General features: G+C 43.4%; 1 protein-coding gene across 2 annotated transcripts in view; it reads left to right on the forward strand.

Annotated features, from left to right (window-relative positions):
• The first annotated feature begins 848 nt into the window (after nt 1–848).
• The window catches only part of map4k2 (mitogen-activated protein kinase kinase kinase kinase 2), a 47,190-nt gene continuing 28,527 nt past the window's right edge, over nt 849–19,511 (forward strand). For both annotated transcript variants that reach the window (XM_087837876.1, XM_087837877.1), the window contains exons 1-4: nt 849–1,761; nt 16,930–16,987; nt 17,966–18,056; nt 18,380–18,444. In XM_087837876.1, the coding sequence (XP_087694002.1) occupies nt 1,669–1,761; nt 16,930–16,987; nt 17,966–18,056; nt 18,380–18,444 (307 nt within the window). In that variant the 5' untranslated portion in view covers nt 849–1,668. The remainder of the gene's footprint in view (nt 1,762–16,929; nt 16,988–17,965; nt 18,057–18,379; nt 18,445–19,511) is intronic.

Below are 19,511 nucleotides of genomic sequence, written 5' to 3' on the forward strand. Positions count from 1 at the left end.
CCGTAGTAAAGGGACCTCTGGCTAATACGGTGGGTTCTGTGTCGGCCGAAAACTAGCTTTACTTTGTTGTCTGGGTCACTCTGCTAGCGAGAGACAGAGAGAGGAGTTGAAAGGCTGCTCCAGCAGAACTTATTGTTTTTGGAGGAAAACACGAACACGGTGTACAACTGGGCTCGTCAGGCACTCTTCTTGGCTGCAGTGGTTATTATTATATTTACATGCTTCCAGCTCCCGTTTTTGCTCGATGACAACTCGTACTTTTCCTTTTTCTCCCTCCCTCGCTCACAGACACATAACGGGTATGGCAGTCCATTCTCCCTGCAGCACGGACTACACTGCCCATGATGCTACATTCTTTAGAGCTATACCTGTAGCATTCTGCCTGTTAGCTTAGCACAACAACAACAAAAAGGCCTCTCTCACCCAGGAAACAAGCAGAGAGAGAGAGCGTCACCCTGCAACCATGGCAACCGTAACGCTGCCACCTGGAACAACAGAACGTAGCTGTCAAACAAAACCCAAACAGTCCTGACCCGCCACAATATGAAACAGGGAAGTATCGCCGTGTAATCCATTTATTTCAACAAAGTAACTGTATTCTAAATACCACCTTTTTAAACGGTAACTGTAACGGAATACAGTTACTCATATTTTGTATTTTAAATACGTAACGGCGGTACGTGTATTCCGTTACTCCCCAACACTGGCCGTCAGTAATATCAACTTTAAACAGGCTCTGTCATCTTCTGGTACATCATGCAGGACGTTAGTGGCTCGCCTTCCTCACCATGGTCTTCCAGAGACGACACAAACTCTGCTTGAGCAAAAGTGTGCGCTAAAGTTCCACGTCATATCTACTCAAAACAGAAAAGGCACAGACTGCATGGCCTCACTACTATGAAGTAGTAGTGTCACTAAATATTTTTCAAAAAGTTCATAACATGCTAAGCTAATATCTGCAAAAGGCCAAAGTCAGTTAAGTGATGATTTACAGTTATGTGTTTTCATACTTCAGAAGGAATAAAAATATTCTGCTGGAAGCCTCCTGCTTCCCCACGTGATGGAGGATGTTCATGTAACCACACATGCATGAAGTCAGTGTTACAGTTAAACAGTAAACACTGAGACAGGAGCCAGAAATGTTCACCTCATCAGTGAGCATGCGCTACTTTTGAAATTGCCATCTGAACAGTTAAGTCGTCAGTATTTTCAGGTCCAAATTGCGATGAGAGAAAGTCACACGTATGAAGAACTCTAAGCGGAAACTAAGTGAAGTCAAACTTTAAAACAAGCCTGACGGGCTTTTCTCGTAGAGCTGGCAAATCACGCCTTTAAGCGTGTTCGTGCCAAGGGTTTATTTCAGACGTGATTTTGCCACGTTTGAAAAGGATGTTCATCTGAGGGCGCAGGAGCGCGCAGAGGTGGGAGGCTTACTGAGGGGACCGTGCTCGCTCACGCGTGCTCTGACTCGAGCGGCTCTCGGTTGTGTCACCGCGCTGCCTCTGCCTGCCTAAACGGTATAATTAGCCGGTTCCGATCAGTCGTCCCTGGGTCATTTCACAGAGTTCGTCTGCCCGTGCTTCCGTTCTCTCCGCCGATATCAGCGGCGGCTATGTGTGAGTAAAAAGCCAGCCAGGCTCCCCGCAGCAGCAAGAGGTGTCTCCAGACATGGACCGGATAGGAGTGTCATTCCTGGACCCGCTGGATGACTACGAGCTAATCCACAGGATTGGGTGCGGCACCTACGGAGATGTTTTCAAGGTGAGTGAGAACCTGTCCCGGTGTTTGCACCGCGCTGACAGAGAAAGCCTCCATCAGGACGCGAAGGGCGCTGGGGATGTCACTTCCTGTCATCAAGGTGAAACTTCGTCTTTTTGGACAAGTACAGAGCCTGATGTGACACAGCAGTCCCTACCGAGCCACAGCATCACAAAAAGTCCGAGTTGCATTTTGTTTACTGACACATGATCAGTGTGTCCGACTGTGCGCCTCCAACAAAGCTCGTGTAGCGCAGGTTTCCTGCAGAGCGCTGCGGTACTAGCGCGCTGCGTGCGCGGGGCCACAGGTTCGTAATGTTTTCACGGAGGTGTGCGAAGAAATCTCCTGTTTTCACTGCTGTCACTGAAGAAGTGGCAGAATCAACACCTTATCGACGAAACAAGCGAGTAAGAAAGACTGATGTCGTCAGATGTGCAACAAATGCATTCCTCACAGTGTCATATCTGTGGTTTCACATAGGTGGCAGGATTCTGAAGTCAACCGTGTCATCTAATCGAAATATTAACGGGGTGCAAACATCCCGTGCAGTTAACACACCCTGGTGGCTTGTGCATCCAGTTTGTATTTGTTTGCCTTTATGGAAAAACAAACACGTTTATTTTAGCAGCTTGCTGCCGTGAGTCTAATGTTCAACGAATAAAAAGACTAAAGTGTGTCTTAAACAGCCAGGCATCCACCCGCAGCTCTAAGTCAGGTTATCTTAAATATAGCAGCGGTGTGTCATACTGGATATGTAGCACTTTCTTGTTCTTCCATGTTAAGCTTTTAAGGATCACAGCAACCAAATAAGCAATAATTAACCTTTTTTAGGTTAGATTTAAATTGTAGATAGAAAAATTGGGATCCAATAATGTTTTTATATAATTTATATATATTGTTTTAATAACTTTCAGCAATACCTTTCACAAACTAGCTGGTCTGCTTGGTCAGAATGCATGAGCCGGACAAAGAGGACTAAACAGCAATGACAGAGCAGAGTTTCAGTACTAATGCTGATGTCCCAGTAAAACTTCCCTGTTGTTTAACACAAAACACAATCAAGAGAGATGCACCCCCGCCCCCTACAAAAAAAAATCAATAGAAAAGACCATTAACTGACAGAAACAGGATGTTGACTCTTTTTGTTCTTTAAAAATGGGTCACAGTGAACAACTTTCCACAGTGAAACCTCTGAAATCCCATCAAAGACTAAATCACTGTAACTCTTTATGAAACCGTCCTCAAATAAGAGAAAATGCAGTTTGCTGAAGACTCTCTCAATCCACAATTTATCGTTTACAGCTGTCTTTCCCACGACATCTGAAATATGGCAACAGACGTGCTGTGTTTTTGCTTTGTTTTCAGTGGTTTACACACGGCAGGCCTGACAGTCTGTGTACATGACACTGTGGGCTGAATGTTGAACGAGTACTGCAGCAGTGTTGTGTCCTGCCTGCCAACAGCCCCAGCATGGCTGACATGTTCACACTGGGAGTGTTATGTTATCTTTAGGTACAGCTGAGGAAGTTCTGAAGTTTAATTCTGTTTAACGTCTTTGTTTTTCCCTAATGAGCATTTATAAAAACTGTTTTACAGCAGTTTCATTGTTCTGTAAGCATTAAGACTGAGGGAATGGGTTTTATATGTGCAGCTTATTCAGCTGTACCTTTACTAACACCACTGAAGGAAGAACAAACTGTACGTCACCTTGTCACGGGAAAGTCCGTGTATTAACTTGATAATTTAAAACATTGACAAATGTTTAACACTTCTGGAAACACAGACCAGGGATACCTGTTCAATCACTATTATTTTCCCTTTGATCTGCATCAAGTTGAAGCAGTTTCCATGTTTCCCTCAGCAGGCTGTGGGACAGTGGATCCAGTTTAAAGTTTCAGAGCTCTAATGTGCAGCCATCACCTCAGAAGCAATCAGCAGCAGAGAGAGTGCATACAGTGATGAATTAAATGTTTGTGTGCAAACCAGCAAATTAACAGAAGGATTTCTCTCATCCTTTTTTACCCCTCAGATTTAAAAGGCTGATGGTTAGGTAGGCGGACAGCTTAGACACCCAAGTTTGTGGATGTGATAACTCAAGAACAAGGTGACGTTAGATTTTGAAATTGATGCCATAGGTGCGTCTACTAGGAGGCTCAGGGGAAACACTTGTGGTTAATGACAATTTAATACGTTGTTTGGAGTAGGCGGCTCTCAAAGGGACAGTTTTCCATTGAAAAAGAGACATAGGATCTGTGAATCCACCCCTCTGTGACTGTCAGACGCTGACTTTAATGTGAACGCGTAGAGGAAATCCTGGGTTAACTGGAGTTGATGACCAGCTTCGTGTTTGCTAATGCTAGGATAAGTGAATCCAGATAATGAAACGATACTCTGCATATGTTAAACGAGCTTTGTAGTAAAGGGCCCTGGTTACTGAAGAGGCTGCCTTTCTGTTTGCCATTTATTTTAGAGAATCATAATTAACTTTAAAGAGAAAAGATTCAACTCGGGATGTTAAGTAAAACAACCAAAGCCTAATTTCTACAGATACTAAAAGCAGAGATGAATCAGCTTGTAGTAGTAGTGAAGAACTTTGCTTCCTACTCCTGTAACAACCGTGTAGACCCAAAAGCAGAGCCAACAGAGACACGTATCAAAGTATTACAGTCTTTATTTACTGTACATATGAAAACATCGAGGTAAGTACTGAGGGGCCATGGGAATAGCACAGGGGCTTCCTCTGGGTCTGGGGGAAGAAGGAGGCTTTCCAAAAAGGAAGGGACAGTGTGCTGGTTGAGTTCAGGTAAGTGTTGCCGTAGGTGGGTGAGCAGGCAGGTGGAAGAGTAGTGCAGAGTGATCCAGGTGGGTACTGTGAATGAACCAACGTGCTCATCTGATGGAAGATAACGGAGACGGAAAGCTATTCAGCTGATGGGAGGAACACTGGGAACAGACAGAGGCACGTGAGAATAGGAATGCTAGGAAACTGCTAAGGAACAAGGTGTTTGCCGCTTGTTGGAGGGAGACTATCTGGCAGAGTATGGATGGCAAAGCTGGTCCTTTTATACTGAAGTCGAGGAAACGGATGACAGGCAGGTGTGTGCAGCTGAAGAGCGGGAAACCCAAACTCCACCCAAAGAAAAGGAGCGTGCCTTCGGGATGATTGCTTGGAGGAATAAGAGGAAGTCCAAACAACCAGAGCCCGACTGTGACACTACAGCAGCATTAATCTCCCAGATGTTTCTGTTTGTTATGAAGAATGGTTGAATAGTTCCCCTTTCATATTTAGAAGTATTGTTTGCTTGAAATTGTCATCCCCAAGTGTGTGTGTGTGTCCTTATTGGGATAGGCATGGGTGCCGATTGTGAGATAGCACAGCCTCAGTGTTAGTGATACAGCGACGTTCACTAGTGTGCACAACAAGCTCACAAGTGTCTGAGAGCATCAGCCACCTATGGCAATACCGGCTAATTAAATGCAGAGGTGTGTATAAACACATTGTGAGTGAAAAGTGATGAATATAATAGCAACACTATGCAGTGCATCATGGGAAGCCCCCAGCAGGCTAGCCCCATGGCAGTGTAACTAGGACTAGGCCCCCCTGCTATGAGCAAGCAGCTGTGGGAAGTGCTTGCTCATAGAGGAGACATCTGATTGTTGGAGTTTCTTAAGTGCCTTAAAGGAACTGTTGTTGTGTTTTGCTGCTATTATTACCATACAAAGGAAAAATGGGTGATTGGGTATTTTTGGATTAACTGAAGGCTTTTCAGGGAGTTTTTAGGAGAGCCTGACAATAACAGTCCAGCCTGGAAGTAACGGATGCATCAACTAGTTTTTCAGCATCAATCTGAGACAGGATATTTCTAATTTTAGAGATACTGTGCAAATGGCAGGAAGCAGTCCTACATATTTGTTTTATATGCAAATTGAAAGATGTGTTGTGTTCAAAAATGACTCCAAGAATACCCTGAGGTATCCACACTAAGCATCTACATTACCATATTTCTAAGACTTTTAGGGCCAAGTCCAATAACTTCAGCTTTATCTGAATTTAGAAACAGGAAGTTAGAGCTGGTCCAGGTCTTTGTGTCTATAAGATATTTATGCAGTTTAACTAATTGGTGTTTGTTATCTAGCTTGATAGATTGATAGAAGGTAGGTGTCATCTGCATAGCAGTGAAAATGTATGCTATGTCTTCTGATGATACTGCCTAAGAGAAGCATGTATAATGTAAACAGAATTGGTCCTAGCACTGAACCCTGTGGAACTCCATAATTAACCTCTAATTGTTTATGGACTCTCCATTTATATAAACAATTAGATAGATATGATACAAACCAGCTACGGCATGCAGTAAGTTAAATATTATGGTCGGCAGTATAGGCCATAAGAAGATCAGTTGTAACCTTCACTATTCTGAATCCTGACTGAAATTGAAATTTAAATAAACCTCTGCAAATGATCAGTTAACCTTTTGACAGCTACTCTTTCAAGAATTGTTGGTGTAATGTCTTTCAGCAGTCTTGTAGGAATAGGGTCTAAAGGACCCGTTGATGGTTTAGGGGAATAAATAATTGAAGTAAACAGAAGATTGATAGGAAATGTCACCAGGTGTTAAAGCTGTTATACTGAATGTTTCATCTATGGGATGGCTTTGAATAATTTTTTCTCTAATGATTAAAATTTTATTTGTGAAGACGTTCATGAAGTCATTACAGAGCTCTGACTGTCAGCCTGGCTACAGTGCTGAAGAGAAACCTGGGGTTGTTCTTATTGTCTTTAATCAGCGATGAGCAGTAAGACGTAGGGCTTTTTCTTAAAGCAGCAAACTATTCTTCCATGCTCACTGATAATGATGTCATCTTATGAGTTACCTGCTTTAGGGTGCACGTTTGAGAGTTATAACAGGGTGTCAAGTACTTCTGAAAACTCAGGTCTTAAATTAGAGGAGCTACAGTATCCAGAGTTGTGTGCAGTGACGATGTACATTTATTAACAGACCATGGACGTCTGTGGGAGCAGACTTCAGGTAGCTCCTCTGGCATTAAAAAAAAGATAACAGTGGAGGAATTACGTGCTTAAATTGAGTTACAGCACTTTCAGATCACTGCAGAATTAAAGGGCAGAACAAGATATTTTATTCTCAGTACCTCTTTAGTGGAGCAGAAGTTTACGTGGATGCAATACTTTCATATTTCTTATATCTGCTAGTCCCACTTTCTTTTAATGCAGCAGTACAAACAAAAGGGGGCTAACAGTGTCAGTGACAGCTGATCTCATCTGAAAGCAAAGCTACATGCTGACATTCTGCAGCATATTTGTGGGACAGTAACATTTGGACATTTTGCTGCCTGTGTGAGCAACACACCAGACAATAGCCCGTTTTCATCTCCCACAACGATTACAGGATTGGTGGAGCTGTGAGTCAAGGGCGAGGGCTCTGCACATGTGACTGTGTCAGAACATTACTGTTATTCAAAGTGTACATCTCTAACAGAGCACAGCCAATCAGATGCAGACTGCTTCTTTTATACATTTAGAAGGTTTCAACTTTTGAGTTGATTCATAAAAAAGGATTTGTCGTGAGAAAGTGAAGCTTCCCAAATATTATTTTTATAAAAAGGTTTGATTTTTTTTTAAATATCAATGTTCTTCATCGTCCTCATTATAATTGAACATGCAGAGTGTTTGAAGTCATGACTGTCGTAGTGCCAAGCAGTGTGTTAGTTCAAATTAAAATACGCAACTGTAACAACATTGGTTGGAGTTAGAGTGCACAGACACAAAATGGTGATTTTGTTACAATTTGGCATTTTTCTGTCAGACTGCTGAAAAGCCTTGTATGGTTTATATGAACCAGAATGATCTCATTTTTATTAAAGTGGTCGACTTACAGTTTGGTGTCGAGCTGTTGTGATGCTGTCAGTTAGCTTTTAGCATTTCTCTCTCCAGTTCTGTACGTGACAAATACAAGGTTCAAGTTGAATGTTAGCATGTGATCAGATCAGTGCGTGTGGGTTTTCACTGCTGCTTTTTTCCACTTTTTGCTCGTTCGTGCTAGACCAGGAGCAGAAATGCAAAAATGCAAAGCTGAGATGGCGCATGTCAACCTGAAAATTGTAAGCTGAAACTGTAAGAAGCTATTTCCACAGTTTCAGAGCCTTTTGCAGCTTTTTAAGTCCCAGTTCAAACGTGTTAGAATGTGATGCCAACAATCTGACTTTAATATCTCACTTTTTAGTAAATGTAACTATATAAGCTCAAATTCACCTGGTATCTTGACTCAAAGGTTTCCAGTTTCATTGTTTGGTGAAACCTGTTGTTAGTGTGAGAGGCCACGCACGCTCCACTTTAACATTTGCATTCAGTGGGAAATGGCACACACTACATACTAGAGTTTAGCAAAACACAGCATCGTCACAGGTCACGTGGGAGCCTGATCAAAGTGCCATGACGCTTCCTCTTCCACCACCGTTTGTACGTAACCCAGGCTGGGTGTTATTTCATGCCTGGCTGCATGAAAAGCCTGCCAGAGATGTTACTATCAGTGCAGTCACAGGAAGCTCTGCGGTGGAACAGGAAAGAAAACAGGAAGTGAAAAGAGGCGGGCCACAGGTTGTGTTAAGCCAAAGTGCTTATCCCGTTTATCGCTGCCTTGTTTGTTGTGGATGGCCAGAATGAAATTGTGTCCATGTGACATCATTGGACTGAGTGGCTAGTGATGACTGATGTACTCAGGCAGACATGAGGAAGCTGAAAATATATACACCCCTTAAAACATCTACTTTAACTAGCAGCTGTCTGTGAGACTGTTTGTCAAACCTGTGGACAGCGAGACGGCAGGGTAAACTCAGTGTAGAGTGTAGTTTACAATCATTAGAAACCATTCAACTTCAAGATAGCATATTGAGCTGTTGGATATTTGCCCAGGTATGTATGTCAGTCAGTGGAGCAGGCAGGAGGCAGAGCTCCAACCAGGAGGGCAAATCAGTGAAAATGGACTGAATGAGCTTTTATGTAACAGTTTTCTAGTCTTACTGACCAGTCGACGCACTTTAGACTACAATTTAAATACATTTATTTATTTATACACATTTAATGCACTTTTATACAGTAATTTATCTACTTCACAACCATGAGTGAGTTAGAATAGCCTAAAATGTGTGGATGTCTTTGGACTGTGAGAGACGGCCAACGCACTTGAATATTTCGAGAGCTGATGTTTATTTAACCCGATCAGTCGACTGCGAGTTTGATTGTCCATATACAATATTTTAAAGAATTTCATTCTTACAATGAGGCAGTGAACGAGCCCAGATCCCTGTTTAGCAGTTGCAGTCTGCATTGGATCTGTTGGGTCCATTTTCCGGCCAGTTCATACTAAAACGGACCAGTACGTGTTTGTGGGTCCAACTGGTTCTTAAAACAGTTTGCTATGTATACCTGCAAACACAATATTCGCAGGCGGGACCAGTGTCCAGTAGATTTGAAAAAGTGGTGGCGAACTAGAGGCATGAGGAACATGAAGGCCTAGTTAACAGCAGAAGGTAGCTGAAAAACTGGAGGAGAGCAGTTTGAAGATTCCCTCTGCTGATTAGCCGCCAACAGATTTCAGGTGAGATCTTGAGGGCGGATACAGGAAAACGCAGGCTCCAGATGGAAAATTCCCAGACGCTCAATCGGACCATGACAGACAGAGCTGGGCACCAAGGGTCTGGTTAAGTTAAGTTTAACCGACTCTGTGGAGTCTTTTAAAAGACACTTTTCTGTTTAATCAGATCTGCTGACATTCATGTGTTATTGATGAGCCTGGAAAGAAAAGCGTCTGGACTTCTTTAAGTTTCCTGAAGATTTCACCTCTCATCCAAGAAGCGTCTTCAGTTCTAAGAGCGATTTAGGCCCTTTGGGAGTGTCCCCAAGAGGGTCGTGGACCCCCTATTGATCCTCTACCTAATCACATGAGCCAAGGTGTGTAAGCGGGTGTGGCTCGTGTGACCTACGAACTATGGTAAATGGTAAATGGCCTGTATTTGTATAGCGCTTTTACTAGTCCCTCCAAAGTGCTTTACACACCCAGTCATCCACCCATTCACACACACAATCACACACTGGTGGAGGCAGCTACAGTTGTAGCCACAGCTGCCCTGATGCAGACTGACAGCGAGGCTGCCATATCGCGCCATCGGCCCTTCTGGCCAACACCAGTAGGAAACAGGTGAAGTGTCTTGCCCAAGGACACAACGACCGAGACTGTCCGAGCCGGGGCTCGAACCGGCAACCTTCCGATTACAAGGCGAACTCCCAACTCGATCCCACGACCGCCCCATGATGACCTAGATGACTGAGAACCTTCACAGACGTTTTGTTATTGATGTTTTTTAATTTTATTTTCATGTATTTTAGTTTATTCTGCTTTAACGTGGTTCTCTGTTGATATTGTATTTAATTGTTACACAACCCTGTGTGACTTTTAATGTTTTTTAGCATTCACACAGATAAATCAGAGGCAGTATCTTTCCAAGTATCATTTGATGTGCAGCAATCAAACCAGCCAAGTTTTGATTAGTAAACGTCTCCTGAACCACAGCGCCCCCAATCATTAGAGTCTAGTAGATGATGTCCCCAAAGGTATATCTGTTTTGTCAGTAACTGAACTGAAGGTCTCAGTCGATTCCTTTCACTGGCACCATTTTTATTGCTGCAACATGAGGGTGTCAGACAGACACAGGCTGATCAGCTGGCATTAAATCCCGTCATAAACGCTACATGCACCTGACAAACCGAACTGTTTTCACTCCCATCTAACTGAAAACAAACGTATGTTGACTACTTTGGCGTTTTGGGTGTGAGATAGCCATCACCAGTCCTCTGTGAGACAATGAGCTCTTACTGTGATACATGAATCCACAGCCTGTGTTGTCCATACGTTGCAGTTTAATGTAACCCTTTCTGATGTAATCAAACTATCCTGAGCTTTAGACGTCTCCTCTCTGTAGAGTGTGGGTGCAGTTTTGGTCATAAATAAAGGTCACGTCTCTGGGTTCTAGTGTATATTTGTGGATAGTCCGTGTTTCCTTCTAGATCGTAGCTCTGACGCTCACCAATCCTCACCTGTTGCTTGAACAGCGTCAGGACTGTGGGTGGACCGTGAGGAGTTTTCATGTCCTGACATCAGTGGCATCTTTCCATCCTGTGGCCAGCTTGTTATTGAGTAGCTCATTACTGGTGATGATAGCCTGGATTCTATCCCTACAGTTGAGATGGGTTTTCAGCACCTTGTGGAGGTTTTGGCTTCACCTTCTTGAATCCTCATGGTTTCCATTAGTCTGTGGAATACCCAGGTACTTGTAGCTGTCCTGGATGTATGCTATCATGCCTTCTAGCCGCTCCACCTCACTTTCCCACCGTTTGGCCACACTTATACAGTCTGAATATGTCAGATCCAGTGGGGGCAGTGCATCATCTTGGTATACTCTGCACGTGATGGTGACATGTGGAATTGCCTTGCAGTTCACGCCTCCAGTGTTTCCTTCCACAGTCTCACTGAGTTCCTAATGTATGTTATTAGTGTTGTACAGTGCCAAGCACATCCATGTGTGGGGCATTGATCTGCATTAACTGACAACTGTTGTTGTGACTTGTCGATGTATAAATAAATTGAAACTTGAGGCTTTGTTGTAGTCCGGGCGCTGCTCAGGTTAGTCAGTCTGCTCTTGGTGTACTGCTCTCTCAACCCAGAGTGGATGCTTTGGTGCTCTGGTGTTATTATTAATGCCTTTCTGAGCTGTGCTTATGTGTTGACTCGTGCTAACTCAGCTTCAAAGTACACTTTAAGAAGGTGATTTTTTTCCATTTCTCTGTGTGTGTGTGTCTTCACTAAGGTTGTGATACTTTGTGCCTGCAAACATCACAAAGTGGGACCTTTGCATAGTCACGGAGCAGAAGAAGAACAGTATTGAAAGTTTTGCACCAAGTAATCCAAAATAAGAGTAATGCATCACATAAATAATAACATTGACATATTTTTTTGCAATAGATGTGTAAAAATAAAAAAGTTGATATATATCATTGTGATAAAGCTGTGACTACCACCACCTGGGACCTCAGTAGTTTCCTAACCATGACCGCTTTTGATAGTTTGGCTTCTCTTGGTCCCGTGTTAAATAACGCGGGACCATTTATCTTTGTTGTGCACAACACAATATGTCTGGTCTGGTGTACAGAGCAGCTTTATGCCAGCTGAATGCATCTCACCCAGGCTGTCAAAACCACAAAACTGCTTTCTGCCACAGCGTTGGTACGCATATGACGCATATGACGCATACAACACTACTGTATTTCTGGTGCTCTGTGGGTTGACACTAGATGTACATCTTCTTCTCAAGTTAATCTCTCATTGACACTTTTTTCATTTGAGAACGAGGTGTATCTGTTGAAGAGTGCCCATGGTCTGGCACATCATGTAGGACAGTAAGGGTCACAAGAGCAGAAGTGTGAGTCTTTTGTGAAATACTGCCCGACTTTGACAAATGGACAGAGAGAGGAGAAAAGTGGACTTGTGGTCCTGCAGAGATATTTGTAGTCTGCAGGCAGACGAGGGACTGCCCGTCTGGTGCAGAGAGCTATGTGGTCAAATGGAGGCAGTGCAAAATATATGTGCTACAGCTTGTCTGTGGGCCACTCATGCTTGTGCTGTTGTTGGTTTTAGAAAAACAGAGTTCTAACATACAAGTTCTCTTCCTTATTCTCACCTATTCTAGTTCATGCATTTATTACTTCCAGGCTGGACGACTGTAATTCATTATTATCAGGAAGTCCTAAAAACTCACTGAAAAGCCTTCAGCTAATCCAAAATGCTGCAGCAAGAGTCCTGACAGGGACTAGAAAGAGAGAGCAGATTTCTCCTGTTTTGGCTTCCCTTCATTGGCTTCCTGTTAAATCCAGAATTCAAAATCCTGCTCCTCACATACAAGGTCTTAAATAATCAGGCCCCATCTTATCTTAATGACCTTGTAGTACCATATCACCCTATTAGAGCACTTCGCTCTCGCTCTGCAGGCCTACTTGTTGTTCCTAGAGTATTTAAAGTAGAATGGGAGGGAGAGCCTTCAGTTTTCAGGCCCCTCTTCTGTGGAACCAGCTTCCAGTTTGGATTCAGGAGACAGACACTATCTCTACTTCTAAGATTAGGCTTAAAACTTTCCTTTTTGCTAAAGCATATAGTTAGAGCTGGACCAGGTGAACCTGGATCCTCCCTTAGTTATGCTGCAATAGACGTAGGCTGCCGGGGATTCCCATGATGCATTGAGTTTTTCCTTTCCAGTCACCTTTCTCACTCACTATGTATTAACAGACCTCTCTGCATTGAATCATATCTGTTATTAACCTCTGTCTCTCTTCCACAGCATGTCTTTATCCTGTCTTCCTTCTCTCACCCCAACTGGTCGCAGCAGATGGCCCCGCCCCTCCCTGAGCCTGGTTCTGCTGGAGGTTTCTTCCTGTTAAAAGGGAGTTTTTCCTTCCTGCTGTCGCCAAAGTGCTTGCTCATAGGGGGTCATATGATTGTTGGGTTTTTCTCTGTATGTATTATTGTACGATCTACCTTACAATATATATCTCGTAGTACCATATCACTCCAATAGACCTCTTATTTAAAAGTAGAATGGGAGGCAGAGAGTTGCTTTCAGGCCCCTCTTCTGTGGAACCAGCTTCCAGTTTGGATTTCCCAAACAGACACCTCGTCTGGTGTTCGGAGCAGCTTGAGCAGCTGTGAGAATCCACCTCAGGCTTTCAAAACCACAAAACGTTCAATATTGGGCTTAAAATGTTTGTTTTTTATAAAGCATATAGTGAGAGCTGGATCAGGTAACCCTGCATCCTTCCTTAAATTCACTGTAATAGATGTAGGCTCCTGTGTTTTTTCCTCACCCACCTTTTTGCTAATTATGTGTTTATACCCCACGGTGCATTTAATCATTAGTTATTATTAATCTCTTGCTTGGTTGTGCTGAAAGTTTCTTTCTGTTAAAATCTGTTAAATGTTTATGTTGGTTAAGTGTAATTATAACATAGTAGGAGAATCAGCGTTGGCTGCACTTCCTCTACTAGAGGACCGAGAGCTTGAGGGTCCTGAGGACTGTGTGGACAGAGATCTGGGATGATGTTTCTGGGATCGGCTGGAGGCACTCGCTCAGCTTGGGGGTCTTTGCTCCGAGTGCTCTGATTACCACAGGGACCATTGTTTTCTCCACCCTCCACATCTTCTTGAATTTCTCTCTCAGCCCTTGATATTTCTCGAGGTTCTCGTGTTCTTTCTTCATCACTCAGTAAAGCTACATCTATCACTACAGCCATCCTCTTTCAGTCAGCTTATTCCAGCTATTGGGAGGATTTCTTGACATCTGCTGGATGGTGGACAGATGGCGCCGGTGTGTGTGGCTTACCTGCTCTGTTTGTGATTGCTTTATTGACATCTGCTTTCTTGAAAAAATGTCTCCACTCTCCTGGTTTATGACTTCATCAGCATCAGAGCCACTGTTGAAGAGCGACTGGTCCCAGGATGTCAGGAGTATTGTAGAGCGCACCAATCCTCCTTCACCAAGGCCCACCTTTCCTTCCTCCCAGGAAGAAATGCCACAGGAGACGGGGGAAACGGAGCAGTGTGTTTAAAAACTGCATGGCTGCGTCTCCGATCTTGTTCTTCTGAACATACTTTCCCTGGACCTCGGGTCGTCTCTTGGCGATCCCTGGAACTGACTCACCAATGGACCACACCTGTGCTTCTGCGTCTTACTGTCCAGCTCTCATGGCATCTATCGCCCCATCTTCACAGAGGTGGAGTCTTTAGTGCACATATCTCAACTGCCATGCAGCATGTTCAGTTGCTTCAGCTTTTGTCTCCTTATTTACGGAGTGTTAGTTTGAATAGTTTTCTCTCAAACGTGGGTTGAGAGAAGTTTTGTTCTCCAATGAACAAAAAGTGAAACTTTTCCTGAGGAGCAGCAACTACACACAGCGTGCTTTGTTTAATAAAGCAATTTGATTCTGATCACCAGATTCTTTATCCCCACAATCGTGCATCCCAGCCAGACATCAACCCTGCTTTTGACAGGCTGGGTCTGGTTAATGCTCGGTCACTAGCAAATAAAACCTTTATTCTAAACGACTTCCTCACCTCTCCACACCTGGATTTTCTTCTGGTGACCGAAACTTGGGCCTGTTCTCTGAACTTGTCCCTCCAGACTGTAACTAGCTCAACTCTCCTCAGACAGGTGGCCGGGGTGGTGGTTTAGCCACAGTTTATAAAAACTGCTTCACACAAATGTGGACATCCTCTGGATCTTGTGCATTTTTCTTGAACATTTATTAAAATCCATCCAAAAACATTTATATTTATACTGTGTTAAACCTTCGTTAATCCCAAAGGTTGATTCTGTTCATCTCAGTGGGAGAAACGTTTCGTCACTCATCCAGGTGACTTCAGTCTCAGCTGACTGCAGGTTTCCCCAAATCTTATCAACAGTACATTTGCATTATGATTGAAACTGGAGAACAATGGCTGGCTGTGATGTCAGTTCCTTCCTTGTCATGACCATTGATCAACAACCACTGATCAATAACCATGAGTACCATTCACAGAGAGTTGGGGAATGACTGCAATCACAGCATTGTAAGATGGTGACAGATGTACCCTTAGGCCCCCTCCTCGATTCAGAGATGGTCTTTCCCTTTTCACGTAAATGGCCTCCTTGACTCCGCCCTCAAACCAGCGTTCCTCCCTGTCCAGGATGTTACATCCTCATCATTGAAAGAGTGTCCACTGGCCTGTAGGTGTAAATAGACTGCAGGGTCCTGGCCTGACGAGGTAGCTCTTCTGTGTGTGGATGGATGAGTGATGAAATGTTTCTCTCACTGAAAACTTTCAGATGACCAGAATCAACCTTTTGGGATGAGTGAGCATGACATTACAACTTGTTTTCATTAATTATACTATAAATTTGCTTGGTGCATACATGATCCCTGTTTATGTTAGGTGTTTCCAGTAGCTCAGTAACATCTCTAAAACGGAGTGTATAATAGGGGACACCAGACCGACCTCTCCTTTCAATTTGGACCAAACGGCCTCATTGCCCCTAACCCAAAGTGTTTCCCAACACATTTAATAAAAAGGATTTTAAGTGATACTGAGATCAGCCACATCCAAGCTGCCATTCACTTTGCTTTTGGACACCTTTTTGTTACGTCACGGTTTGTCCCCCAAATCAGTTCAACACATAATTCATTAAGAATCATCATGACTTTCTGCTGTAGTGGAAACAAAGTAGCAAGAAATAATCATTTTGATATAATATGGGTACTGACAATTGTTACTCATGCTTTGTCATTTGGATTTAAAATGTTCCTATTTCAGAACTACTGCTTTGTTTTCACATTCCTTCTTGAACCAGTTTAAAAGGAACAGCTTTCCCACTAAACTGAACCATTCTAATAACACTATCAGGCATCCCATATTCCTTCATCACTGCCCACATTTAGGAATGTGAAACAGTCTTCTTGCTGCTGAATGAAGCAGTTAACCACTTGACAAGATGTACTCTGGATATTTTTCCATCTCTGCCGAAGCCCATTGAAGGATGTGTTTGACTCTGTGTATGAGTGTGCTGTCTGTTATTGCAGCGTCCAGATTACTCCAAGTTTGTGTTACAAACATACACACTCACTCTGTAAATCGTATAAAGTCTTGTCTTACTTCAGTTTTCTGTAAGCTAGTTTCTGCTTTTTGGCCAAATAGTCCGGGCGGGCGATCGTGGCTCAAGAGTTGGGAGTTCGCCTTGTAATCGGAAGGTTGTCTGTTCGAGCCCCATCTCCGACAGTCTTGGTCGTTGTGTCCTTGGGCAAGACACTTCACCCGTTACATACTGGTGGTGGTCAGAGGGCCCGGTGGCGCCAGTGTCCGGCAGCCTCGCCTCTGTCAGTGCACCCCAGGGTGGCTGTGGCTACAATGTAGCTGCCATCACCAGTGTGTGAATGTGTGTGTGAATGGGTGGATGACTGGATGTGTAAAGCGCTATACAAATACAGGCCACTGTGCTTCTTTTGGGTGCAGTTACCTGCGTATCCTTTTATCTTATATGTTATTTATTATAAAGACTATTCTGCTTTCCTTTCAGGCTCGCAACATCAGGACGTCTGAACTGGCAGCTATCAAGATTGTCAAGCTCGACTCAGGTGTGTTAAAAGCCCAAACACAGCACAGGAAGTGCACAGTAAGGTGTCCATTCGCTGTCCATAGTTCCCATTATTGGTCAGTTTCAGTGAAACTTGCAAATAATATTACTCAAGGTCACATCAGCTGTTTTACAGTTTACAGCACAGCAACAACAGGATTAAGCAATCAAGCAATGACTTATTATATTGCTTTGTCACACATGTTGCTAACTGTGATGTTATTGCTCTGATCACAGAGGCGTGGCTGCGCCCTCCTGTCACCGCTATGCTATTATCAGTAATATTCATTTCTTTATTATAGATGAAGTGTGAGTGAGAGTGGGGTCATGTTTACAATCCATTCAAATTCTTTTGCATCCACCAGAGTCAAAGGTCAACTTCAGGATTTATGGGTGAAAAGCTGACGAAAGGCCCGATAACTACGATTATTAGAAGTCTGCTGTGTTCATATAGAAAGTACTAAAGAGTCAAAGTGATAATGCTATATGGAGCTTTGTGTAAGTGTTTGTTACTGCCATTGTTCATATTGACGACCAGCTGTTTTCTGAATCTGTGTCCTCTCTTTGCTTTCATGGACTTCTTTTTAAAGGAACGTGTTTTTCACTACAAAGATTTTCTTTTGGATTTGTCCCGTATATATTGTCCAGTATATGAGTTATACTGGAACGATATAAGGAACAGATTGAGTCCTTTTCTAGCTTAGAAATGAAAAAAAAGTGAACCTATCCTTGAATAAGTAACTAGTTGTAAAAAACAGACCTGATTTCACTGTATCTAACACAGCTGATAGCACTGAGCACCACGTGGGTGTGCAGCATTTTTTTCCACTAAAAGAATTTCCCAGATTCACTATATCCCTTGCTCCATGGAGAAGCTCCCAGTTCTCCCAGTTGTCTAGCTATGCTTTGCTGTTCTGTAACTGTGTGAAGTTAGCTGTCATGAGTCAGTAAACCCTCGCTGTGCTGTCTGTGTGCTCAGGTGATGACATCACCCCCATCCAGCAGGAGATTACCATGATGAAGGAGTGCAAGCACAAAAACATCGTGGCCTACTTCGGGAGCTACCACAGGTGCTGGGTGTTTTCTGATGTGTGGAATTCCTCGGATTGTTGGTGGACTGAAATATGTGGAATTTGACTTTTATCTTGCACGCGCTGCTGCTGAATTCCTCTCCCACTTCTTCAACTGCTTAGTTACATTGTTGGCCCACCAGCTCATGCATGATACTGTGCGCTTGTGGGAGTAAATGCATTGGCTTCATTATATTAAGGCCTGTCTGCTTCCTTCTTAAATGCAGTACTTGTTTTTAACCAATGCCTGCACAGCTGTTCAGCCACAGAAGAGCAGCGCGCATGTCAGACATGTCAAATAAAAGCTGAGTGTCTCTCTTTAGAAACACCAAGCTGTGGATCTGCATGGAGTACTGCGGTGGAGGCTCCCTGCAGGATATCTACCATGGTAAACACACACATCTAAAATTCATGTCAGAGCACGACGCATCTACTGTCCTCGATTGGCTAAATTCACAGCTATGACATTAGTAATGACTAGGGAAGGGTATCGTTTAGGTTTTAGCCGATACCGGTGCCAAACCGGTACTTTTGAAACGGTGCCGGTGCTTAAACGGTGCTCAAACCGGTGCTTAAAGAATGGAGAACACAAAATTGGTCCAAAAACCTCTCATGTTCAGCTGTTTTTTTGTAAAAAGATAACAATGTTAGCCTTTTCTGCAGGTATAGGGGATTTATGGTATCACTCTTGGCTGGAAGCAGTGCTTAATCAATGGAAAAAACACAAACTTTGTCCAAAAACCTCTCATGTTCAACTGTTTCCCACTTTTTATTTGGTCATTTTAGCCTTTTTGGCCAGGGTGAAGGGAGTATCTGCCATCAAACAAGAAGACAGCCGCATGTAACTACGACGGTGTTTGCTAGTTCACCTTACATGCATTAATTTAATAACGTGGTTAGCCTACTCAATAAGCTACTCACGCAGAGAAGAACGGCTGCTGCTGCATCATCATCCTCATCATTTCTGCTACACTGGCAGGGCTAGGGGCCAGGACTCTCCTCTTCGGGTTTTTGGGGGATGTTGCTAACTCCGGGTCCGATAACAGGCACCACACCCGCAGTAGATGCGCTCGTGTGAGGTCTCGCAGCAAGCTATCAAATACGGTGCATTTTTCGGCTTTTAAAAAAAACGCTATGTGTCGCCAGGTGTTTCATCAGATTTGAGGTGTTACTTCCTTTGACAGTATCACAGTATAAGCTTAAAGCACTTGTTGCAGCTGCTGAGTTTGCATCTTTTGCTGTGAAGTACAGCCAGACTTTTGACCGCTTCGCCTTGGGCATTTTTAATCTGTAGCTCTGCTCTAAAAAAACTTACGTACCTGGACCCGCCTACTATCCTCGGAAACGTAAAATGATTGGCTAGAATTCATCATGACATCTCAGGGGAAATAAAGCACCGAAATGTGCGCTGCTTTTCGGTCTGGTTACTACCGTTTATGTCAGAACTGGTGCCAT

The sequence above is a fragment of the Neolamprologus brichardi genome, chromosome 3 (genome assembly GCF_056152115.1).
Source record: "Neolamprologus brichardi isolate AB-2024 chromosome 3, ASM5615211v1, whole genome shotgun sequence".
NCBI classification, from domain to species: Eukaryota; Metazoa; Chordata; class Actinopteri; order Cichliformes; family Cichlidae; genus Neolamprologus; species Neolamprologus brichardi.